The 26,454-nt window shown below is 45.8% G+C and overlaps 2 protein-coding genes across 2 annotated transcripts in view; one reads left to right on the forward strand and one right to left on the reverse strand.

The window, feature by feature from the left end:
* The window catches only part of ST7L (suppression of tumorigenicity 7 like), a 98,908-nt gene extending 89,984 nt beyond the window's left edge, over window positions 1-8,924 (forward strand). The window contains 1 exon segment of the mRNA XM_033200083.1: window positions 5,762-8,924. Coding sequence (XP_033055974.1) covers window positions 5,762-5,770 — 9 coding nt within the window. The 3' untranslated portion in view covers window positions 5,771-8,924.
* Window positions 8,925-13,202: 4,278 nt separating this feature from the next.
* Window positions 13,203-26,084, reverse strand: WNT2B (Wnt family member 2B). The gene is made up of 5 exons (XM_033200084.1): window positions 25,361-26,084; window positions 19,731-19,951; window positions 18,408-18,685; window positions 17,437-17,701; window positions 13,203-14,213 (listed from the first exon to the last, which is right to left on the reverse strand). The coding sequence occupies exons 1-5, from the start codon at window positions 25,540-25,542 to the stop codon at window positions 13,984-13,986; spliced, it is 1,176 nt and encodes a 391-aa protein (XP_033055975.1). The 5' UTR covers window positions 25,543-26,084; the 3' UTR covers window positions 13,203-13,983.
* Window positions 26,085-26,454: the final 370 nt, after the last annotated feature.

A 26,454-nucleotide genomic window follows, 5' to 3' on the forward strand; every position in this document is an offset into this window, starting at 1 on the left:
GACTTCAGTTAGTTCTTTATTTTTTTAAAGAGATTATACTTATATTCTAATTTATTCTTACTGGAGCTATTGGAACCTAGACTTACTGAAACCATGGGAACATTATAGATGTAAAGTTTGAGTCATCAAAGTTAAGTGATGTGCCTAAAATTACACAATTGATAAGATAGCTTATTACTTTTAGTCATGATACATACTTTTGATTTCAATAATGTATCACTTCACAGCTCTTCATAGTTTAAGTCTGTTTGATGAACGCCAATGCTTTAAAGAATGAAAGCTGTGCATGGTGGCTGACACCTGTAATCCCAGCACTTTGGGAGACTGATGTGGGAGGATTGCTTGAACCCAGGAGTTCGAGACCAGCCTGGGCAACATAGGAAGAGCTCGTAAAAATGAAAAGTAAAAATAAAAACAAATTAGCCAGGCATGATGGCGCACCCCTGTAGTTTCAGCTACTTGGAAGGCTTATTCAGGAGAATCGTCTGAGCCCAGGAGTTGGAGGTTACGGTAAGCCATGATAGCAACACCACATTCCAGCCTGGGACACAGAGCAAGACCTTGTCTTAAATAAATAGGTACATACATACATATATACATTAATTAATTACTTAAAAATAAAGAACACGGCCAGTGGTTCACGCCTGTAATCCCAGCACGTTGGGAGGCTGAGGCAAGCAGATCATGAGTTAAGAGATTGAGACCATCCTGGCCAACATGGTGAAACCCCATCTCTACTAAAAATACAAAAATTAGCCGGGCGTGGTGGCACACGCCTGTAGTCCCAGCTACTCGGGAGGCTGAGGCAGGAGAATCGCTTGAACCCAGTAGGTGGAGGTTGCCGTGAGCCAAGATCATGCCACTGCACTCCAGCCTGGCAACAGAGCAAGACTCCATCTCAAAAAATAAAATAAAACAAAGAACACACATATGCTTTTCTTTCAAACTGGTTCATTCCAATGTCATTCCTCTTACTAGTTAGCTACTTAAGAAAGAATGCCGCTTGGTCATTTACATTGCATACTCATGTTACTGCATAAAGGACTTCAGCCTCTCTAAGTGCTTAAAATGTACAATAATACTAAAGAAACAGTAAGCCCTGGTTTGTAATGATTCAGAGGGAATTTCATTCTCAAGTTACTTTTTTAAAGTTTTAATATGAAGTATAAATGTATACCTTATGTTTCAATATCAGTCTTCTTTCAAAATCAAAAGGCAAGTTTGTGAAGGATTATAGGGGAAAGATAAACTGAACATAATAAACTTTTGGTCTAAAATATCATAACCTGTAAGTTTTTTCCCTAAAGTAGGAATTTTGGGTAGCAGAGGTACTTCTAGTAATTGTATCAATAGGTAGGAAACTTGGGTGTGTTCCTTAATGCTCATGAGGCCTCAATAAAATATTGGGTTTTAATTGGGTGTTCTATCTGAATTTGATGAAATCGTAAAATTATCTTTGTTCTGTAATAACATTAAGATTGTCTTAGGTCCTTCTTGACAGTAGCCAGCTTCAAGGAGAGAAATTATTTAGGATTCAATAATACTCAACAAAATTAAGAGTAGGATATTCAGAGAATGCAGAGCACATAATCACCTTCTGACCTCACTCTGTAATTTCAAGCATTCTTGAAATAAAACGTGTATGTACTGTTCAAAGTGTAGAAAAGGGCTGTGCTTCCTTTAAGCACCCTTGCATATGACCAGTGTGACATAGAGAGAAAGATGCAGCTTAGGGGACAATTGGAGAAGGGAGCATATTCTCACACTCTTTGTTAGGAACATGCCAGCTCTTGTCTTCATTTATTCAATATGCTGGAGTCCCAGTTTCTTTCTGAAGCCAGAGTTCATGCTTTTACTCCCAGGTAGCAGCAGCTTTACAATTAAATTTTAATCCGACAGTATTGTTAGACTCCTATCAAGAGTACAGCCACAGCTGTTCTTGGCAGGCAAATACATTGCTGGTTTTCCTTCAGTCACAGTGAGAGAGAAAAATGTTCTCTGTCTAGGGTGTGGACGAAGGCACTTTACTAATCTTATGCATAATTCATCCTTGGTTGCTGGGGCAAAGTTGAAACTTTGCCCTCTGATAAAATTCAGCTGGATATTTTTTATTTATTAGACTCTGATCCCTTAAGGGGTTTAACCCTTATTGGGAGCCCAGGGATTCTAATTCGGCTAAGCCCTAGCTGTGAAGACTTTTCTAATTTGCCCTTGGTGAATTTTAGCTCTTGTAATACCACCTTTAAAAAACAAAAAACAAAAACTGCAGTAGAACATGCAGTTCGGAGAGTCCTGGATACCCTGAAAAGAGTCTTCTTTGAATGTTGGCTTATTGAATGGAAGGACTCCAATAGGGCCTGTCTTGATTTGTTTTCAAAGTTTAGATTTTTAAAGAGCCTCAGCATTTTAAAACATGGTTTTAATTGTTCTGTAACATGCTAAAATATGGTAATGATTGTTTTATAACATATAACAGGTCTTTGCGTTTCAAATTCATTGGGTACCTATGAAGTAAAAAATATAATCCCTGTTCATAAGTAACTCATAGTCTAGTGGTAGGGGGTTTGAGATGGGCATGAAGATGTGTTAGTATAAGGTAGAAGCTGTTGCCACAATAGATTAGTTCATTCTTGAATATTCATTTATTTGACTGGAAGGGACTGGTGAGTTATTTTCACATGCCTCCCATAAGACATAGTGACCCAAAAGGTCAATCTAGACTAATAGAGTATGCTTCCTTTCAGAAGAATTTATTTGGTTAGGTCAAGCAAGAACATATAGAAAGAGATATCTTTATTCCTTTTCAAATATGTGATGTGGAGTACTTTCATCTTTATACCCAGCAGCTGGAATTCATCTTTTTGTAAGCAGCGGTATTTATTATAATGTTTATAAAATAGAATTTATCAAAAAATGGAGAGCTCCACAATTCAAAATTTAAGAAATGTCTCACCTCAGATTCACAGAGTAATTGCCATAATGTCTTATGGCATTATGAGTGTATGAGTGTAAAGCTCTACACTCATATATTTCTCTTTTATATCCTCTCATTCCTAATAATGACAGATTAATAAGAACTAATAGCCATCCTGGTTTTCAATATGAAACAATGTGATTTCTGAAGCAGAATAGAACAGTAAGAGTTAGGACCAAAATTACTTAGTTCTTTGGGCATGTAAGAGAATAGGAAAGAGCTACTCTGAATTTTCCAGAGCTCACTTGATAATGTCAAGAGCTGCAGCTGGCAGTCACTGATTCTGAAAATAGGCACACATCATGTTAATTAAAAAAACTAAATAAAAGGATATTGGGATAAGGCACTAAAATAAGGTTCTTTTTGCCCTTTCTTTATAGCTGGGTTTTGCTGATCAATTCTGCATTTTTGACAATTCTCCCTCTTTACAGGAGAACCACCAGTATTATTTTCTCTTTAAGTAACTGAAAAAATATTTCTTATGTTTATTGAGCTGTCTCATTACAGTAACCGACTAGCTGGATCACTGGGGATATGACTTTGGGATATATGTTTTAAAATAGGCACAGAGGCTGAGTGCAGTGGCTGACACCTGTAATCTCATTACTTTGGGAGGCTGAGGTGGGTGGATCATCTGTGGTCAGGAGTTTGAGACCAGCGTGGCCAACATGGTGAAACCCCATCTCTACTAAACATACAAAAATTAACCTGGTGTGGTGGCAGGTACCTGTAATCCCAGCTACTCAGGAGGCTGAGGCAGGAGAATTGCTTGAACCCGGGAGGCGAAGTCCACAGTGATTCGAGATCATGCCACTGCACTCCAGCCCTAATGACAGAGCGAGACTCCATCTCAAAAAATAAACAGGCACAGAACCTCTCCTTCAATTTATACAAATTAGGCATGTAATCAGTAAATATGGTAAAATGATGAAAGTATACACAGTAGAAGAGCAGGCCCAAGGCTAAATTCTAAACTACTCATGTAAACATCATAATAATACTAGAGAGTTGTAGAGTATACTGATTTAACTCAGTGTTGCAGTAGAAGAAAGGAAGAAAAACTATTTGAACAACTTGGAGGCAGAAAACTGGGGATCTGGCTTTGGAATTTACTTTATTGGTGACTGTTACTTCTGTAGCTTGTCACTCACTTCTCTGAGCTTGTCACACCTACTGGAATACACAGAAATTATTATTCTTTGCCTAGGTTAACAAAATATATGTCTCCAGATAGTAAGTTAGTTGCATGATGGCATCTTCTAATTCAGAGGTCTAATATGTAGCATATTGGTAAGGAGGCACATTCATATTTCTGGGTGGTAGGGAGCCCACTTTCATCCATTCATCTGCATTCCTGTTCAAACTAGCAAATGTGTCTGCTAACATTAGGTTGCCAGAAAAAAGATGTAAGTAAACCCCAGTTCCACTGATCTCCTATGAAGGTACCACCTACTACCATAGGACTTGGTTGAAGATAATGAACATAGTTACCTTTTTTTTTTTTTTTTTGAACTTTATCTTTCAGATGGCATTGAGAGTAACCATCTGTTTTTTTGGCCTCAAGTTCCACAATGAATTTTTAAAAATCGCATTTTGAGCAATAACATTTCCCTGATTTGCTTAACCAATTATACAAGTTGAGACTTCTGTCTCTATGCCTATTTTATAATAGCTTCTCTGGGAGAAGAGATGAAAAATAAGCCAGTTAGATATTTTATGAGTATTGAAATCCTTTCCATTCAGAAATGTAAATAAAACAACCAGCATGAGCAATCAGGTTATGTCAGATTCCATGGGTTTATGTTACATAGGGAAATTATAGTGCAACCTGAAACATGCTTCTTAATGAATTCATAGTGCTGTCACAGTTGAATGTAAACCCTTGAGCTTTTCTTTTGTGAAGGGTTTCAGAAATCACCCTTTATAAACTACTTAGGGGAGGGAAGAGAACTAAGATGATACTAACAAATACTATCACTGTTTTGTGGCTGCCTCCCTTCCAGCACCAAATTTTGCCAGTTAAGTAAAGCAGAAACCTAGAATATGGCACACATTTTGGCTTATTCAATGTGCACACACACACAGTGTCACACTGGGTCAGACCCACAGTTCAATACTCTGTTTCTGAAAGTGGCACCAGGGAACTGCTTTGGAAGAACAAGATCGCCCTTATGGTTTTTGTCCTCAGAAGTTAGGGAAGTTTGGTTAAGAAGTATGACAAAAGCCCCATACGTAGCCATTTTTACCTGTAGCAAATGCAGGAAGCTAGGCACCTAACTAGAGATCATGAAATTAGAATTTGTCTCCTACTTTGGCTGCTACTTCAGCACCCGGTAGTAAATTAGAATAAAGTTCCTCATTTATTAGTGAGTTGGTTTTGTAGTCTCTAAAGCTCTTTTGCAGCTCTTCTATTCACTATGGCCTCAGATACGATAAATCTGCTAGCTGCAAAAATTCAATATACCAAGTAGAATATATAGGACCAGTCAAGTTTTAAGTTTGGGAGTGAGGAAAATAAGCATGTATTTTCTATTTTAAATTATTTTCTTTTCACATTCTAATTTCTTAAGGGTTTGGCTTGATTTATGCCAAGTTCTGGGCCTGTAAGCCTACATTAATGCATCACAGTACTGGATAGGATATTTGATATCTCTTACTTAGCCCAGAATCTCAAATGATAAGGAGCTGTAGTTAATGATATGTAGCATTTTGTTGAACTTTACAGTGTAGTTCTCATTTAGTCCCTGTGTCTGTAACAAATGGACTCATCCTTGTGCTTTTCCATAGGTGCCCTGATGTTTACTGACATAAATCAAGATACTATGTGGCTCTATAGGGGATGCTGAACCATTTGACAGTCTAGGTGCACACAGTCACCTCACATTATTTAAGCCCTGATCTCAGCATTCTGATTTCTCTGTATTCCCCAGTGTATATAATGTGTACTTGCTTGAAATTCCTTATATATTGCTTATACATTCCTGCTTCTAAGTTTCAGCACATACCAGTTCCTTCGATTTAGAATGCCTTCTTCTGACTGCCCTCAATCAGTTCATAAAACACATAAAGCTATCTTTTAAAAATTCAACTCAAAAGTCACCTCCTGTGGAATGCCATCTCTGATTAATCTCATTAACCTAATTCCTTTATTCTCAGACTTCTGCTTCCTAGTCCATTAAACTGTTTCATTTTCTTGTAATTGTTGCTTCTGTATATTGTCACCCAATAAGCATAATTATTCTAGGAATGATCATCTTCCTCCAGCCTGTGTCTACTTATTACACACAAATATTTTGAAGGCCTATCGATGACCTTTTCAGTTTCCCCAGAGTTCCAGTTCACCTTCCTTACTGTTTCCTTTTACTTCATGGTTACATTCCTAAAGAAGCAGCGCATGTGTTCAGGGTTGGCCTCCACCTCAGCATGTGTGTGGCAGCCTGCTGAATAGATCCCTACAATTGGGAAGGAGTTAACCCTCTAGTTTGACAATCTCTGCATTCTACTTGGACACCTTCAAGAAGTAGATGTGAGACCAGGAGTAGACCTGAAAATGGGAGTAGGTAAATTTCCACAGAAAGCCAAATTAGCTTTGTCCTTCCTTTATACACAAGACCTATGAAGCTGCTGTCAACAGCAGCTCATTCAACACTCTCCTGCTCTGCCTCTTTTCCAGGAGTCAGGGTTAGTTTAAGAAAAAGCCTCTTGCTAGAAGCCATGACCTCGTACTTTTATCCCCTCCATCTGGTGTGTGGCCTCATGGGGCTGTGCTGCTATGCAGGAGGTGAGCAATGGAATTCTTTAGATGATGACTTCTGAGCCCACATGCAGAGGCAGTTGGGGGTGGGAAGCAGGGAGAACAGTGAGAGCCAAGATCGATGGACCAAAAAGTAAAGTCTGCTTTGGGGAAGTCCTGACTATAGGTAGACTGTTTTCATGAGGTGTTCTTCCCCTAGCTCAAGCAGGGGCCCAGGTCAGGGAGCTGCAGCATCCCAGGTGTATGACTGATGAACATTGTACTTTTCCCTTCTGTCTTAACAGTTGGGGTGCAGGAGTGGGATAGGTAGCCTACGCTGTCTCTAACAGAAAACATTCCAGGATTGAACAGAAGAGTTCCCCTTGCATACATCATCTTTTGGAGCTGCTCTTACTCACTGTCTTGCACCTAAACAGAGGTCCAAATTTTGGATGGGAGAACAAAGAGAGGTTGAGAGCAGCAAGTGTTTGATCAAGTGAAAATCTGCTGTCTGCCTCATCTCACAGGGGTTTCTCTGCAGGATTGAGACCCCTTGCCTTGGTGTACACAAGTTGCTTGCATCAGCTTGAGATCCCAGGACCTTTACCAGGCCATGGGTAGGCATCTATCTGGCTTGGCATGGGAGTTTCTTAGGACACTTATTCCCTGATCTTGCTTTCCTAACCCAGGAGTTGATAGCATTTTTAAAAGGAGTGAAATCTCAAAGAAAATTCTAATACATACTTTTTTTTTTTTTGAGACGGAGTCTTGCTCTGTCATCCAGGCTGGAGTGCAGTGGCGCGATCTCAGCTCACTACAAGCTCCACTTCCCGGATTCACACCATTCTCCTGCCTCAGCCTCCTGAATAGCTGGGACTACAGGCGCCTGCCACCATGCCCGGCTAATTTTTTTGTATTTTTAATAGAGACGGGGTTTCACCATGTTAGCCAGGATGGTCTTGATTTCCTGACCTCGTGATCCGCCCACTCGGCCTCCCGAAGTGCTGGGATTACAAGCGTGAGCCGCCGTGCCCAGCCTCTAACACATACTTTCAAAGCCCAAAGCCTTAATAATTTTCTGTCATGACTGCTTCTACTGTGTCTATACACTTAGCATAATTTCCAAAGGACTAGATAAAACAAAATTTTAATGTTAATCTGAAGGGGAAAAAAGGAATAGAATTAGGAGCCAGAGTTCTTTAAATGTGGAATACTTTGTATAGTGGTCACATGGTACCGGTGGTAATAGTGGCAGAAATGGCAAAAGAGCCATTGGTTGATAAGGTTCAGGAGGGCCTAGGCTGTTCCTTTGTAAACTGTGCTCAGATATACTCTCCTGGCAGTCCTGGGGCTCCTATAAGGCTTGAACATTTTGTATCAATTTCTGTTTTGAAGATGCTGGGACTCTGGCGCCCCCAACCCTGGGCATCCTCAGGCTTTGAGGAGAATACACAAGATTTGAAGTCAGAAGACCTAGGTTTGAGTTCTGGCTGAGCCACGCAGTTCATTTGACCTTGGACCAATCACCAAATTCTTCTGAACAGCATCTGTAAAGTGACAGTAATCCCTACCTCACAGGGTTGTTGTGAGGATTACGTATATGCTAAAGCATTCTGTATATGAAAAAGCTTCTTATGAACATTATTGTTATTCCTGGGGAAACCCCAGCTTGGAAGCTGTCAAAAAGGACAACTGTAGATGAAATTGTCTTCCTTTTTTCTTCATTCAGCTTAGCCTTTCTGTTTGGCCAGGGCTGCTTACAGGAGCTGTTGGGGTTGAAGTCAAGTCACCACATTTTGGCTCCTTTGGTCAAAGAGAAAGAACTCTAATGTCCAGCTGCTCCATCCATATACCCGTAGAATGGAAGTGAGTAAAGGAAAATTTTAAGCCAGGATAGGTAACAGTTAGGGGGCCAATGAGAGAATGCTTGCCTTGCATTTGCAAATCCAGAATGACTAAAACATCTTAAGTAAATGAGGAATAGCCACAAAGATGCTCAGAGATAATATAAGCCATGAGTGGGAAGTGGGAAAATGAGTTTGTAAACTCCTCTCTTTTCTATCCCTTTACCTTTGAGGTCAGGGACAGGCATACAGCCCACTGGCTATTGCCCTATACCTGCCAATCACCCAAAGAAAATAATAGCTTCTGAGAAAGCTCAATTCACTGTAGCAACTGTGATATATTTACCCTAATAAAGCCACCACTTGGTCTTTTCCAGTGCTTCTCTCTTACGGAGGTCATCCCTGGAATCCAAAGCTATCCAGTTTTCTTTTTTTTTTTTTTTGAGACGGAGTCTCGCTCTGTCACCCAGGCTGGAGTGCAGTGGCGCGATCTCAGATCACTGCAAGCTCCGCCTCCTGGGTTTAGGCCATTCTCCTGCCTCAGCCTCCCGAGCAGCTGGGACTACAGGCGCCCGCCATCTCGCCCGGCTAATTTTTTGTACTTTTTAGTAGAGACGGGGTTTCACCGTGTTAGCCAGGATGGTCTCGATCTCCTGACCTCGTGATCCACCCGTCTCGGCCTCCCAAAGTGCTGGGATTACAGGCTTGAGCCACCGCGCCCGGCCCAGCTATCCAGTTTTCTAACCCAGTTAAGAGTTTAAAACAACCACAGGTCATAAGCAGTAGGCTTGGCAGTTATACCTCATGCAGTCATAGGAGACTGTCCCATCATTCTCAGCACATTGGGTGCACATCTCACTGTCTCCAGCATGAACCAGCCTTGTGAATGTGTACAGTCTCAGCCACTCTGCTTTGGTGGTAATTCTTCACCACTCTCTCCTCACCATGCCCTTTCTGCATCCTTCCCCCAACCACCCACCAGAGGAGTTCTGGTCCCCAAACCAAAGAGTTGCCTGCAGGTTGGTAATGTAACTTTGTAGATATTCCTTGATTACAGCTAGACCCTACTGGTATCCTTTTTGAATTACTGGATCAAAATCTAATTGCTTTTTTTTTTTTAATTGTTGGGGAGAGGAGGATGAGCAAAACTCCTATGCAGCCTGAGAGAAGTTCTGTATGTGTCTATATATGTACACGTGTGTGTGTGTGTGTGTAACCTCATGGTTGTGCTCAGGCTGACAGGGAGGGCAAAGAGTGAAAAGGAACCATCTCTTTCTTGTTTTCCAACATTGCTTCAAAGATGCCCAACCCCCGTAGTAGCAGGCAGTTCCCAAGTGGAGGGTCGGGGCAGAGGCCTCCACCAAGGCCATCAATAACCAGGTGTGAGCTACAGGTCTCTGTGTAATGTGAAGCTTTCCCGTATTTCATTTCTGCACCCAGGGGGCGGCTCTGCAGGATTGCTTACGGAGAGCTCTGTGTCTGGCACCTCTCTCCACAAGGCCCAGGCGCCCAGGGTCCCACCGACCTGCCCAGGAATGCATCACATTGTTCTCTGGTGCTGTAATTTGGCTGCAGGAGCTAGGCTGAATGCCTCCCAGGGATGAGAAACATACTCTCCCTGGCGTCCTCCCTTCGCCCCAGCTAGCTTGAGCTTCTGCCCTATGACCACTGAGTGCATTTAAATAAAAACCTCAGAAAGACTGAGGAAAAAAAATCCTAATTATCTCTCTTCTATTAAGCCATGTAGAGACTCGTGTCCTGAGTGGGTCTGAGAATTTGGCAAAGACTTAGTGGTTGGTGTTCTTGATAAGGGAAGTGAGAGAAAGGAGAAGAAATTACTCCCTGCAACAGGAAGGAATAGAAATGAAGCAGTGAGTGTTCAGAAGTTAGATCTACAAGAAGTTTTGCAGACAGACCCTCAGGGCCAGGCAATGTTTGTTTTTTTTTTTTTTTTTTTTAATCTGAAGCCCTTGATTTTATTTTTACAGCATCACTCTAAGGAAGAGTGTGGATTACTGCCATTATTCAGGGCTGGTAATAATAAAAGTTAGCTTTTATCTGCAGGGCTAGGTTAAGGCTGGCATTCTTACTTTTACATAAAAAACTGGCTACAGGCTGTGCAGCTGAGGTACTTCAGTCATGTGCCTTCTCTAAAGGATTCTTAAATCCTTAAAATATATAGTATCTTTTAAGTTTGTATCTAAATAGCACTTACTGTAATGTATTATACCTAAACGCTTATTAAAAGTTAGAAGAAATGAGTATCAACAGGAAGGAATGGAAGAGAGGAGACGGGCTAAGACATTGCTGATCTGAGGGACAGACCTCTATCAAATAGAGGGCTGGTTGAGAAGTGGTGATTAGAAGCAGTGAGGGAACTAAATGGAGCCCTGACTGCACCAAATAAAGTTCTCATTTTGCTGCCTGTTCCAAATAAATTAGTGTCTGTTTGTGTAATGCCAGACTAAATGCCAGTTGTCTAAAGCCAATCAGAATGCAGAAGCAAGCTAAGAACTAAGAGGAAAAATTAATTGCTTTGCCATCATTCCTTTTTGGGGCCACATAACCTCTGTAGTGGGGCTCAAATGGACACCATTTCTCTCATCCACCTTGCTTTTCAAACTTCTCACTCTCTGGACAGCTTGCTCTTTTCTTAACCATTTATAGGAAATTGCAAAACTTGCATCTTTATGAGCTAGAATTTGGAGCCCCAGGAAAAGCACAGAGTAGCATGAGATGCCAGAAGAGGCCCATTCCCTTCCACAGGAGTGAGAACCAAAAACCAAAAAATAGATAATAGGGCATAGGTAGATTTAAGTCAGGTTGACTTCCCATGGAAGGCCTATGCCATTGTTTATGTGGTAACCTGCATGTTCTTGTGAGAACAGGGGCTGGCTAGGACCTGAGTCTTTCCCCAGCAGCTTGGCATATAATATAAGGCAGCCTCCTCTGGTAAATTCATTCAGCCCTGTTGTTGAGTTCAGACTAACCATGACCCCCTTACCTCTCCACTACCCCAAAGCTTTCCTCAAGATGTCAGCTCTTCTCTTCCCCTCCCATTTCCCCCTCCTTAATCCCACCATTGGCTCATCAGTTATCCAGTTGACTCCACTCTGAAGGAAGACATTCTCTTGGCCTGACTCACTCAGGCCCATTTCTCCACAGGCATCCCCTTACCGCAGACCACAAGGGCCCTAACTAGCTCATGTTTTGTGTTAATGGATGTGAAACCGGAGCAAATCCCCTCACCAAAAGAAAAACCACCCTAAACTCTCCCACACAGGTCTCAGCAGGTTACACAAATATTAGTCCTATCATCCAAATAAATCTGCCCCCGTGGCCCAGAGCTATGGCTCCCCCAGCCTCCTGCTGCCTGTGCAGAGTAAAGCTGCTTCAAAAACATATGAGGACCCCAAGGGATGTTGGAGAGGAACTTGGGAAAGACAGGGGCCTATATCCAGAATTCTTTATGCAGGCCCCTTAATCTACAGACTTTTATTAATACTTTATAGTCCTAAAGAAGGACTGTTCCTAGAGAAGTCATGATGGGCTAGACCAGCCAGGAGCTTTGGTGAAGAGGATCTGTGGGCTGGAGTTTGGGGCATAATTAAAACTCAGTATCTGACAGCTGGGCACAGTGGCTTGTGCTTATATGCCCAGCACTTTGGAAGGCTGCAGTGGGAGGATTGCTTGAGACCAAGAATTCAAGACCAGCCTGGGCAAAATAGCTCCATCTCTGATAACTGTGTTTAAATTAGCTGGACATGATGGCATGTCCCTGTAGTCCCAGCTAATGGGGAGGCTGAGGTGAGAGGATTGCTTGAGTTTGGGAATTTGAGGCTGTAGTGAGCCATGATCATGCTAGTGCACTCCAGCCTGGGCAACAAAGTGAGACCCTATCTCTAAAAGAAAAAAAAAAAAAAGAAAGAAAGAAATAAAAAGAAAAAAAGAACAGGTACATATCCTCATTTTACAGATGGGAAAATAGAAGCTCAGAAAATTTAGCTACCTTGCTCAAAATATCAAAAGCAAGTGGCACAGCTGTGATTTTTAACCCAGGTCTGTCATAACTGCAAATTTCTATACCACTCTGCTGCTTTAAGATATCAACAGGCAAAAAATAACCACTGCCCAAATCACATAAAAATAGGACATCAAGGTTTTGGGGACTTCATGTCCTACCCTCCAGCTTACTAAGCCTGCTATCTCTGGAGATTCCACTATTGCAAACCTAGTTAGGCAATGGGTAATAGCATAGAAGAAACCCTCCTCTATTTAAGCCGAATGTGGACTGAACAATAATAATCACCAGGACTTGGAGAGTCACTAAATAAAGATTTGTTGAGTAAATGGAGGAAGGCTGCCTTCTGTGTATCATTTTGGCCCCCACCCATAGCACTCCTTCCCACTGTAGCCACTGACTCCTGCTCCCAGCTTCAAAGACTAGGATCCTCTCATAAAGAATTACCAAAGCCAGAGATCCCTACCTTCCTAATATGTACTTATGCCTCATGTGGGCCCTTGAGATCAGACCTGCTTTCCTGCTCTCCCACCATCCATGAGTTGCCTATCTTTTACTCTGTGTTTCCCCAAATCTGGCTAACCTACAGAGTAATGCATGGAAAAAAAAAAAAACAAGGCCTGGCCAGACTTACTATATTACTCTATCCTAGGAGTGTTCTAGGGTGTTCTAATGATCTGTTAAGCATGGGAACCACTGCATTCCACCTCAGTTTGAACAGGCAGCAAGTAAGCAAAAGAGGCAGTGCTGTCCAATATAGGTTGAGAATGGTAGAGAGAAAAAGACAGAATGAATGTGTATTTGTATAGTTATGATTCTTTTTCTTCTACAAAACACAGCAGTTTATAAACATATGAGCATGTGAATGGAACCTTGTCCACTATGGCTAACATCTCAGGCTCTCAATAATAGAATGTGGTAGCCTAAGATTTTCTTTTGGGGTACCAGGTAGTTCTGCTCAAACTGACTTCAGAGAATGGGCATGTCATTCATCTTTGTCCCATCTAACTTTGGCCAGGTAGAAACAAAAAGAAGCTCTCTACAGGTACCCTTCCTCTTGCACACCAAGGAAGTATCAGGAAGCTGGTGCAAAGGAAAGAAAAAAGGAGCCTGAACTACATACTTTAGTGCAACTCATTTCACTCTAAAGACCCTCTATCTCTTCTACTCTCCCTTCAAATCTCCAGAGTGGGAAATCAGGGAGCTTGCTCAGTTTCTTATATCCCCTGACAACTCCTTCCCAGGGCTAAGGAACCAGCCAGGACACCACGGTCCCTATGGATTACTCTCTACATCCTTAAATAGAAGCTGTAGCAGCCCAGAGTGGAGGGTGGAGGAAGGTGTGCATGCAAGGATCTTGTGCTTTTGAGTTGAGAGGCTTGAATTGGAGGGATGAGTGAGGTATCTGTGTTCAGGTCTGGTCCAGCCACTCTGCCGTCTTGGGGGCCTTGCAAGTATGGACATCCACAGTATTTCTGCATTCCTTGCACCGTACAGCACAGCACCAGTGGAATTTGCACTCACACTGGGTAACACGGGTGACTCGAGTTGTGTCATACCCTCGGCCACAGCACATGATTTCACAACCGTCTGTTCCTTTTGATGTCTTGCTGCAGACACGGCCTGCAGTGCCTAGGGAACCTGGGTTGGGGAAGAGAGGGAGTGAGAACAAAGTTATCTCTTCAGCTGCCCTGGATACCCTTACCCTCATTCTCAGAAGGAAGACATAAAGAATCGCTTTTTTGGGCTGGGCACAGTGGCTCACTCATGCCTGTAATCCCAGCACTTTGGAAGTCCGAGGCAGGAGGAATGCTTGAGTCCAGGAGTTCAAGACCAGCCTGGGAAACATAGCAAGCCCTGCCTCTACAAAAATTTAAAAAATTAGCCAGGTGCCATGGGCATGAGCCTATAGTCCCAGCTACTCAGGAGGCTGAGGTGGGAGTAACACTTGAGGCTGGGAGGTTGAGGCTGCAGTGAGCCGAGATTGTACCACTGCATTCTAGCCTAGGTGACAGTGAAACTCTGTCTCCAAAAAAAAAAAAGCATGGGCTCTGACATCATATTGTCTGGATTCAATTCCCAGTTCTACCACTCTTAGTTGTGTGATTTAGTCAAAATGAAACATTAACTTAGTTTCTCATATGAAAATAAGCACAATAATAGATTGTTAAATATAATCTCTGTTCATCTGAAGAGGTGAACTGATTACCATGACTGGCTGCAGGCATATTCCTAAGTAATATCCCTTGTATTATTATTATTATTATTATTATCCCTAAGCATTATCCCTTCCCCTTACAGTGGAAACTCTAGGATAGGGATCATGTTTTCCCCATGCATAGGGAATGCTTAGAACCTCATTCTGACTGATTTTAGCAAAAGAAATCCTGCCAACAGATCATAAAATCAATAGACTTTTGGATGAGTTGGGCCCATCAGAGCATCTACTCCAACCTTTTCCATGGTTAATAAGCATCCAGAGATGGGAAAGTAACTAGCCTAGGTTCAAAATGGAGAATAGATTAACTGATTTCTACAGCATTAGTCTCCACATGCCACTGGGATAGGGGAGGAAAATGCTAGAACTTCTATGTTTTTTTTATCTCATCAATTTAAAATATTGATGTATGTTTTCTAACATACATATTCATATAGTGGAACACAGATATAAATAAATATACATATAATGGAGATATATGCTCAAATTGTTTTAATGATAGGAGTAAAGGATTCAGAATGTTAGGAGACCACTGCTCTGGAATGTGGGCTGACTAGGTCTACTGTATATGTTAGTCTCCTAACTCCAAGGGCTGGGTCTTAAGTCCTCTTGGGCACCAAAAACCCCTTCTACACTGTGGAGCTGTGCTGTCCAGGGTAGCAGCCACTAGTCACATATGGTCTTTTACATCTAAATTAATGAAAATTAAGTAAACTAAAAAATTTAGCTCCTCAGTCACACTAGTTATATTCCAAGTACTCAGTAATCACATGTGGCTAGTTGCTACTGTATTGGACAACACAGATAGGAAAACATTTCTATCACCACAGAAACTTCAATTGGACTCTACTGCTTTGGAGGGAATTCCTGGCTCCATATTCTTTCTGGGATGACTTATATTCTTTTAATTCCAGGCCCCACTTTGGGTTTTAGGAGGCCTAATTTTATGCCTCTGAGAAAAACCAACACACATTTGACTTATCCTCCCTCCTAACTCCAAAGTTCCTTCCCTAAAGGTGTATTTTCAGTATGGCAGGGTAGGCTTACACCTCAGATATTATGGAATTATTTCTAGGTATCCAGAGAGTAACCCTCTGAATTAGACCAACTGGGAGGGAACTATACTTAGTGGCAGGAAATCACTGGGAAAATCAGGAGGACTCCAACTTTTTTTCTTCTAGCACCCTACAAGGTATACAGACTACTTTCTTCATTAATTGCATAGAGCCCCTTCCTGTTTCTGTGCCCAGTTTTACTCCAAGCCACTTGACTCTTCCAGGAATGACAGTGATGGGAGAAAACAGTACCGAAGATAACTGAGGTTTTTTGGCTCCATTTCACCCAAGTCCTGACTGCTGAGCCTGTAGAAAAGAGCCTGGGAGCCCCATGACAATAACCAGAGGAGAAGAGTTCTGCTGCATTGCATGTTCCTAGTTTAAGTTATCTGAACCCAAAATGTGAGCCAGGATGGTAACTTTCATTTCCTTGGGGAAAAACCATATCACCTTCCAGCACCTCCAAGAATCCCACCACAAATACCTCGAACAGACTGAAAAACAACCATTTGCAGCTTTACCTGCCTTTGGTAGGGATCTCTCCTTCGTTTCTTTTTCAGCTCTGTTTCAGAATCTTCAATGGCAGGACACTGGATAAAAACTTTCAAGTACATCTTTCTAGCTATAATCTCCCTTACAGGGAACTTTTACCCAGCAGATTGGTCTGTTCTCTGTCCCTGGAACAGGTCATGTGTTTTCCCACCTACTACTCTGATAAGAAATTGCCCACTCTTCTCTCAAGCTATCCAGACACTCCCTATGCTTCAAGGAGCAGCTTAAATTCTACAGTTTCGGCCGGGCGTGGTGGCTCAAGCCTGTAATCCCAGCACTTTGGGAGGTCGAGACGGGCGGATCACGAGGTCAGGAGATCGAGACCATCCTGGCTAACACAGTGAAACCCCGTCTCTACTAAAAAATACAAAAAACTAGCCGGGCGAGATGGCGGGCGCCTGTAGTCCCAGCTACTCGGGAGGCTGAGGCAGGAGAATGGCGTAAACCCGGGAGGCAGAGCTTGCAGTGAGCTGAGATCCGGCCACTGCACTCCAGCCTGGGCGACAGAACGAGACTCCGTCTCCAAAAAAAAAAAAAAAAAAAAAAAAAATTTCTACAGTTTCTTTTTTTTCCCTACATTTTCAAATAAACTTTTACTGATTTCTCCAATCAACTCTCTTTGCATTTGTCTACCCATTATGTCTCATTTCTTTAAGTAGATTGCAAACAGCCAAAGGGTTAGGGCTGCATCTTATGTTTCTGTGTAGCCCACACATTGCTTAAAACTGAAAACAGGTAACTAAATTAAACATTCCCTGAATAATGCCCACTGTATCCCAGATGTTGGGATACAAAGGAGTGATGCATGACCTCAGGCCCCAAGGAGCTGAGTGACCTCCTCTCTACTTGGGCAGCACTGGGCCTGGTGGACTGAGGCATAAGTCAGCAATCTCATGAGCAGGTGTTCATGTGGGGAGGAAACTGCCTCCTCCCACAGCACCCCCTTCCCTAACTCCTGAGACTGAACAGACCATGATTAACCAGGAGTGCCTGCACTAAGAACTGGGACTCCATGTCCCTGCCTGCCTTCCTTACTCACCTGCAGCCTTGTCCAAGACACAGTAATCTGGGGAGTTGTCAAAGTAGACAAGATCAGTCCGGGTGGCACGGCGATAGCCTTGGCGGGCTGCGGTGAAGTTGGCACCATCCTGCGTGGCCATCACCTGCACAGCCCCATCATAGCGCCGCCGCAGGTAATCACCTGTGCGGCGGAAATCTGAGAGCGCACGCCAGCAGGTGCGCAGAGTACAGGAACCACTCACGCCATGGCACTTACACTCCAGCTTCAGAAACCGCCGCACAGCCTGGAGAGGGGGGAAGGCAGTTAAGGGAGAGGTAGCTGGTCAGGGCACATTTTAGTCATCTCTAGGGTCAAAAGGATGAGTGCTCTGAGATAGGCTGGACCTGGCCCTGGCTGGCTGATTGAGCTCTTGGTTGTTCTCTCCCACATCAGATCCCACCCATGCTTCCCGATCGAGTTCAAGAAACTCTTTTTCCAGTAAATCTTCCTGGACCAACAGTGCTTTCCTTTTCATGACAGCCCACTGAACTTTAGAGCCACAGGATTCTGTTCACGATAACAGTTTGCTTGCATATCCTCTACTTTTCACATTTTAGAATGCCAGGTACCATGCCTTCTACTTTAGTAGTATGCCATTTTCCGGCATAGTACTAGGCACATAGAAGGTGTTCAAATACCAGGGAATTGACTAGAACAACCTCTTATCCTCTCAGTCTTTATGAAAGCAGTTCTTTCCCTTCTTAAAAAGTTACTTCTTTTCTCCACCTTTTCCTACTTCCCACCTGTGTGAAGACTCTTCAGGCACCTGGTTGACCCTAGGCATTCCCAATCTCCCTTGCATTTAGTGCTCCTGTCCCTGGATGTTGGGGCTTTTGGAAGTGACCCAGAAGCCTTCAGCTCTTCCACTTTCACATTTATTTAGTCCATAGTCACACATACTGGTCACCCCCAGCAAATATGAGTGTACTTACACAGACATGAGTACTGACCGTGCGACCACAACGGTTATTATGTAAGTTCATGAGGGCCCGGGCATCCTTAAGCCTCTTCTCCTTGGCATCCACGAAGGCCTTGGCAAAACGGACACCATAATGGATGTTGTCACTGCAGCCACCCCAGTCAAAGTCCCCACGCTGGTCATGGTGTCGGCCACGGGTGTAGGGGTCACAGCTGCACACACTCAGTTCACCCTGGCTACAGGCACGAGTAATAGCATGGACTACCCCTGCTGATGAGATGGCATATACAAAAGCTGCTTCTCGGCTACCTAGAGAGAGAATTGTAGAGGTGTGCTTCAGGAAGGAGGCCCATGTCTGTCCCCTTCTTCAGCCCATACAACCTCTGACTCTGAAACCTCTTCCCTCCTTTTCTTTCGCAGAGTCACCCCTACACCCCCTTTATTCAAGGTGCCTTTCATTTCCAAGAGCATTCCCCAGAGTATCTGACCTCTACCCCTCAGCCTTCACTACTCTCTATCCACTTCTTTGTATATCTGACCTTCTGAGCTGACCTATACTCTTGTTTCCTGCCAAATTCCCTGTGTCCATCCATTGAAAAGTCTCCTGGTGAATCATCCCCTCCCACTGAGTGCCAGCCCTGGCTCAGCTAAGCCTGCCTTAGTCCACATTCCAGGCCTTTTCAGGCCCACTCTGCTGGACAGTTCCCCCACAATGGAGACCCCAGCCCAGGGGTCAGCCTGTTTAGAGATCCATGCTACCTTCCCTTGCCTGCTTGCTCTCCCTCCCTGCTCTTGGAGACTGATGAATGATCACCCCTGTATGCCTGACACCTCCAGATTCCCATCTTGTTCCCTTTCTCCTAGTTTACTGTCTAGCTCTATTTATCTTTTTTGCTGAGCTGAGGCCAAGCCACTGACTCTCCAAATATTTACATATCACCTTTCTGTTTATCTCTTGTTCCCATTACTGTAGTGCTGGGAGTGTTGGGGTGACGATAGTGATGGTGGTGTTAAGAACAGAGGCCCTATGGTAGACCTCAGCCTTACAGTACATGGTAGCCTCCCAAGCTGGGGATTGGAGAGGACAAGGAAAATGAGGGAGAAAGATGGAGGTTCTAGGGAATGTTTTACCTTGGTCTTGTCCCAGAGCACTAGGATTTAGAGGAGCCCCTGTCTACAAATCTAAGGTGCTAAGAGTCTGTTCCCAATTATATCCTGGGCTCTGCCCACAATTCTTCCTCTGATTATGAAACAGTGTGTGGGAGAGGAGAGGGGAGATCTTGCCTACCCTTCCCACTCACCACCCCCAGCACAGAAACAGAAGGAGTTGACACAGAATGGAAGAGGCCCCTACTTCTGAGCATGACACGGCCAAAGACAGTGTGGTCCCGGTCCAGGGTGGTACAGTTCCAGCGGTGGTGGCGGAATTGGTGCTGACACTCTCGGATCCATTCTCGGGCACCCTCGCCCACTGAACGCATGATGTCTGGGTAACGCTGGCACAGCTGCCGCTGCCGGCTCACCAAACCAGGGATATTGTCACAGATCACTCGTGCCCCCAGTGCCCCAATGTACCTGCAAGGTGGAGAGGGCCCTGTCAGAACATCCCAGCCCTTTTTCTGCATTGGAAGGGATAAGGAAGGGGTACGTTTAGCATCCAGACCTTGAAGAGATTCTGTCCCCTCTCCCTAACCCACATTCCATAAAGCTGATGAGTAGAACCATTTCCCACAGTTCCGAAGAAGTATTAATAGTTATACAGTTGCAGAGAGAGCAATTGAGTGGCCTCCCACCATCACCAGTTCCCCAGCCAAAGGCCAAAGTGACACACACTCCCAGAACACAGGCTAGGCATGTGTCACATACACAGAAGCTGTGGGCATGTCACACAAACGCATTGTCTGTTTATTTAATAAACATTAAGAGCTTCATGGAAACATAAACAAAATAAGGGTCTGAGACAACACTCTTATGCTCCCATTAACAGGGGTGTCCTGCATGGCTGGTCCACGAAGATACGGTTTGACAGCAGGGGGATGGTGACAGGGAGGGGCTCGTGGGAAGAGACATAGTGAGCAATTTGAGTAATGTTTACAGCTCTAGTCAGACCCGTGGAGCTAAAAAAAAATCCTCATTCCCAATTGTGAGGTCTAGGGAGGAAGATCCCACCCTCTACTCTCCTCCTCAAACCCTTTATTTCCAGGCCCCAGGGCCTTTCTTAACTAATGAACCTTTAAAACCATCTTCCCCAACCTGGATGGAACTGCACGGGCTGTTTGCAGTGGGAAGCCAAAGGCCAAGATAAGTAAGAGGGTGACTCTCCCCACACTCCAGTCTCCAGTCTGTCCAATATGAACAATTAGAAGAAGGTCAATTGAGATGGGCTACTAAAGAATAGGTGGTTTGCTGGAGTCATTATTGTTTCTCAAGGCAATATTTTCTCTTCACTCAGTTTTGACCCTGGATCCCACCACAAGCCTCAGGAAGAATATTTCAGAGAGAAAACAGGAGTATATCACCCATTTTCCCCAAAAGGCCACCAAATGAGATCTGACCCATTCGCCCACTTCCTTCAGCTCAACAGCCCAGCTCCATCCTCATTCTCTTTCTCTCCCTTTAACCCCATAGCACCTTCCTTGATTTGCTGGGAACTTTCTATTCTCCTGTCCAGAACGCATCAAAGGGCTGCCCTCCCTCCCCTTTTTGAACAGGTGGGGGCCATGGAGAGCAATTGCTACTGCAGACAGAAAAGACTTGGTTTGAGCTATGAATGAGCCTGTGGTTTGGGAACGGCCCCAAAATGGGCCTAGAAGTGGGTGAGGAGAAGGGAGGGCAGCTGGTGTGGGGAGGGGAAAAGCTAGACTGCCCTGGGCTCTGTGTCCCCCCTTACCACCCCCCCGCATTCCCACAGCCGGCCCTCACCCACAGACTGGATCACCACTGGTGACACCAACTCAAACAAACAGAAGGAGGGCTGATGCTTGCCTCTTCGGGAACTCAGCAGGGCTGATGGGGCCCATCTGTCCCGGGGAAGGGGTGAGAGGGCTGGCCCTCCCCTAACAAATCCCATGGAATCAGCGTCCCCAGTACTGTCCATCAGGGCAACAGCTTCCAGGAACAAACAAAATAAACACCCCAGACAGGGCCAGGCCGGAAAGGGCTGCCTGACGCACAGCCCAGAGTTACACCCACTGCTGTGGTGCTTTGTTTGGAGAATCAAGACCGTTGGAGTTGGAGCTTGTCCCTGTCTCACCACTATTCAGCTTCCCTAATTCAGCCCAAGTACTGCTCTAGGCAATGGGTGGTTTTTTTTTTTTTTTTTTTTTACTGGGGCTTGGGTGAGGAGGGTTGGATGGGAATGACAGACCAATAACCCAGCCCTCGTGAGACAGTCTGGAGTGGGGCAGGCCAAACTCAGGCAAAAAGTCCTTCTTGTGGTCTGACTTAAGTCTATTCTGCTGCAGCCCACATAGGTCCTTTTTATTACATCCTCACTGAGTGTGGGAACATCTGTTCAGTATCTAAGATGGGAAGATAATTAAGTGTCTCTATCACCACCCTTACTCCACTATGTCACGGCCTCAAGACGCCACAGAGCAAGGCGCTTGCTTGCTCTCCAGTAGTCAGCCCCTTGTAGTTAGTGTAGGAGGCCTCCAGTAAAGCTGAGCCTAGAGGCTAACCCCATCTTCCTCTCAGTTCAACACCAGACTGCAAAATGCCTACCATGTGCCAAGCACTGAGCTCAGATGTTAGCGATACAAAGACATTTAAGGCATCTCCCACCTCATGGTCTGGGAGAGTGTTAGATGCCCCGACGCTAGCTTTGTTTTTTCCTTCTGGAAGTTCTTCACTTCCTTCCCAGCTTCCTGCCCCAGAATGCCTCTCTTCACCTGCTTTTGGACAATTCACATCCCTTCATTTGACAGAGTGAAGCACACACTACTCTCACCCCTTGCTACTCAAAGCGTGGTCCCCAGAACAGCAGTATCTGTATCATCTGGGGATCTGTTAGAAACGCACACACTCACGCCCCACCCAAGGCCTACCGTATCAGAATCTGCATTTCACCAAGATCCCCACATGGTTTGGATGCACTGCTCCACAAAGGCAGGGATTTTTGTCAGTTTTGTTCACTTCAATATCCCCAGGACTGAGAACAGTGCCTGACACATAGTAGGTATGCAATCACTATAATAAACACCTAACTGTTCTGATTTATCCCCAACTCCCTTCTCCCTCTAGTCAGCCATAGACTCCCATTTCCATCACAGCTTTACTTGTCAACAGTTGCCAGCCTATCTGCAGATGTTTTATGTTTGTATAATAAAGACACAAATGGGCCAAGGATCCACTTTTTTTTTCTTTCCTCCTTTCGTGTACAGCCCCTAGTGTACATGGTTCAGCCCACCACATATAGGACTTTGAACAAAGGGATAACACTATTAGCCTCCATGAATCTGCTCTTAATGCCTCACTTTCATTTGTGAAATAAGGATGATAATTACAGAACTTATCTCACTGGATTATTTCAGATTGACAAAGATCATGCTCATAAGGTGTTTTTGGCCATAGTGCCTGAAGCTCAGTAAGGGCTTATTAAAAGCAACTGCTGTTGGTAACAGTAATGCTAACAATATGACACCACTTTGTGTTTCTCTCCCTTTGTGAGCCTATGAACACAATCCTGTTCTCGTGATTCCCTACATCCAACACCCTACAGAATGCAAAATGGAATAGGAAAGCCCATGCCGGAACCCCCCTATTTCTTGGTCTGTTTAGGATAGATAGAGGGAGGGCAGTGGTTAGAGAGTAACGGGAAGAATCTCAAGCTATAAGAAAAATCCAACTATTAACTGGTGAAAATGATGGCCTTCTGCTCCAGAGTGGAACATGGACGTACCAAAGTCAACAGGCATTTCTCTTCCAGGGGTTGTACAGAACATCAGTCTTGCTGGTTTTTTCCTAAGAGAAAAGCTTGGGGGCTTAGCCTGCCTTTAGAAGGTAGCTTTTCACCTTATCCCACAAGTGGTGATCACTGAGGCAGGCATCTGGGCCTGTAACTATGACAGGTGTAGAGCAAGGAGGCTGAAATGACCTCTGTACGCACTTCCCAACCTGGCCCTGTTGCAGCCTTCCTCCTTTTCACAGGCGCTGCTAAGTCACTCTGTGTGTCACCTCCCTCCCTCCCTAGCTCTTTCACCCAGGAAATTTTTCCAGAATCTTTAATATGAACCACATCAGGGGAGGGTAGTAGAGGGAGAAAGGAAAAGGGAGAGAGAGTAGTCAAGGGTACAAAATGGGGACTAGGAAAACCCTCATTTGGGTCTTTAGGAACCACTGCCAGGATGCTGAAATTACCAGAGTGACACTTCCTCACCCAAACACCAATTGGTCCCCAAGACTACATCCCAAACTGGTAAGAAGCAATCAAGAGTCCCAAAAAGCAAACTGCCATCTGGGCCAGATAAAGATGGGCAGTGGTCACTTCATGTTATCTCAACAAAGACCCTAAAGATGCCAAGTCCCCAGCCAGACCAAGCTCATGAAGGCAAAAGGTGGCTTTGATCTCACTCAAAACTTTGAAAGGTTTTTCTCATCCCCCTTCTCCCCTTTCCCTTTCTAAAAGAATGTTTCAAGCCAGATGTAAGATATAGGCCTCTCTGTTCCCCCATCCAGAACCCCCCCCCCCAGCCTTCCCCAACACTGCAGAGATTTAAAAAAAAAAAATCCAAAAGAGAGATTTTTCTGAAACAGGAAAACAGGGAGTGGGGGTTGGGATGAGGAGAGACGCATCTTGAAATGATAGGAATCTGCAGCCCAAGCTGGCGGCCCCTCGGCCAGCTACCCCTCACCCTTCAGCCAAGATTCCAAGTCAAGAGGAGACAAGCCACAGGGTGCAAGGGGAGAAGAGACCACACTTGGGGGAGGGGGGCTTACACGGGAAGAAGAACGGAGTAAGGAAAGGAAGGGGGGCACTGCGTGGTGGAGAGGGGCAATAGCCTGGTCTGGTCCAACAGGCCAGTTTGATTGCGGGGTGAAGAGGAAAGACTGAGTCTTTTCTAGGTTCAACTCTCCCTGCCTTGCCCTCTCCCCAGGGTGGGGAAGAAGAGAAAGCAGCTCCTTCTCCTACGGGAAGGTGATGAGTGCCATCCAAGGAATAGTGGGCAGGGAGGATTCTAAAAAGAGCAGACACCAGACATCCAGTGGATCTGTAATGCCTTTTTGCCTCATCTGCCCTCTTGTGAAGTATCTGGAGTCTAGGGCCTGCAAGAAATCTGGGGAGGGGTTCTCTTAGTACCTTTGGACTCCGCAGCCCTCTGGCTCTTGGAGGGGAGAGGTGGGAGATAGGAAAGAATAGGAAGAAGGGAAGGAGACAGATTTTCCAAGTGACATCCTCAAAACGGTGGCCGAAGACAAATGCCTAGATAATGCAAACCCATGCATTTTGTTTTAATTGTGGGAGTTAATGGGGTAAATTTTGCCTCGATTCCATTTCTAAGCCTCGGCTGGGTGCCGCTGCCTCACCAAAGCCTTCCTGTGGTATGGGTGGGCTAGACTAGCGAGCTGCCCCTTTCTCCACCTCTAAGAGGGCGACCTCAGACGTTTGGGGCCTTGGCGAAGCTTTTGCAGCCCCTGGAAGGTCATTGGTTCCTTGAACTCACCCTGAGGGAAACTCGGAAGGTAGCTTCTGCCCTAAGGAGCTTGAGCTGAAATAGAGGAGGTACAGCCCATGGAGGCCTAAAGAGCCGCGACCACCGGGCGTCCTGGCTCCGAATGCCCCACGCCTTTCTCACCAGGCGTGTAAGACGCGGCGCCTCACCCTCCCGCCACCCCGGGACTTCAGATTTCAGTGACAGTCCTGCCCGAATGTTCTCCAACTCCGTCGAAGCGACAGCCTGGTCCAGTGAGCAGCCAGTCCCTCCAGGCGCCTCCGGGCCCCTCCTATCAAGCGCCTCTCCCGCCCAGCCTAAGAGCCCCACTTACCACCAGGACGTGTCTACGCGGGCCGGCAGCGTCAGCAGCAGCAGGAGCAGAAGGCAGGCAAGACCTAGGCGGGCCGAAGCCCGGGAGCCGTCGGGGACCGCAGGCGAGGGCACAGGGACCGGGGCGCGGGCGCGCCGAAGCGGGAGCTGCGCAGCTTCCTCCGCACCACCCGGTCTCAGCATAGCTCCCCGAAGACTCCCGCCGCGCAGCCCGGGGGGGCGTGGACGGGGCACCTTCTAGGGGTACTCACGCTGCTCCTACCTCATCCCCCTGGGGGGCCATGGGGTTCGCCGGCGGCTGGGGACCTAGGGTCACCTGGGGTCCAGAGCCCGGGAGCAGGGTCCCAGAGAGGGGCGCAAGTTGCAGTGTCCGGAAGCCGACGACGGCGCGCCGAACCCGGGGTCTGGGGCCCGCTGCCTGAGCACCGCGTGCGATGTCAGGGGGTCTGCGGCGCAGAAGGGAGCTGCGGGCCTAGTGTGCGGACAGCCCCTTCGGCCGCGGGCTCTCATTGGACGGGGCGGGGCGGGGCCGAGGCCGGGGACACGCGCGGCCCTTAGGGCGGCTCCGCCCGCGCCAACCCCGGGGCGCTCCGCGGCACCCTAGGTGTAGCGGCCGCCTCCGCCCCTCGGGGCTCCAGCGCGCCACCGCACCGCTCCCCCACCTGCTCCCGCGCGCTGCGACGGGGCGCCGCGGCTCCCTCCTGCGCCCGGAGCGCCCAGTCCCTGCCGACACCGCGCCACCGGGTCCTAGCGCCGTTCAATCGGCAGACCCACTTCTGTGGGTGACGGCCAAGCTGGCGGAGCGGGAAGGGGATGCGGGCACTTCCCTCCTGTCCCCAACCTACAGTGACACTGGCGCTGAGCACGGAGGATGCACTCATTTCCTCCATCCTTGCGCTTCTGTGAAATGGGTGGAGTCCCTGCCACCGGGAGTTGGGGGTCTTGACTACCTTTTCAACACTGCCTACAGGGGCGCGGTGGGCAGTCGGCTTCGGGCAGGGGATGCTTTCAGCTAGAGCTCATCGCCCTGCTTCTTCCGACCCACTGCACCCCCCACCCCCAACGCATCACGTTTAGACCTGGCTCCTGCCTGCC

Source organism: Trachypithecus francoisi, unplaced genomic scaffold, assembly GCF_009764315.1.
Source record: "Trachypithecus francoisi isolate TF-2019V2 unplaced genomic scaffold, Tfra_2.0 Lachesis_group5, whole genome shotgun sequence".
NCBI classification, from domain to species: Eukaryota; Metazoa; Chordata; class Mammalia; order Primates; family Cercopithecidae; genus Trachypithecus; species Trachypithecus francoisi.

Excerpts from the sequence above, each read along its gene's own strand:
- WNT2B (XM_033200084.1), bottom strand. The coding sequence starts at position 25,542 with ATGCTGAGACCGGGTGGTGCGGAGGAAGCTGCGCAGCTCCCGCTTCGG. Across the intron at positions 17,702-18,407 it reads ATAACCGTTGTGGTCGCACG|GCTGTGCGGCGGTTTCTGAA; the intron begins GTCAGTACTCAT and ends CCCCCTCTCCAG. Across the intron at positions 14,214-17,436 it reads TGTCTTGGACAAGGCTGCAG|GTTCCCTAGGCACTGCAGGC; the intron begins GTGAGTAAGGAA and ends TCCCCAACCCAG.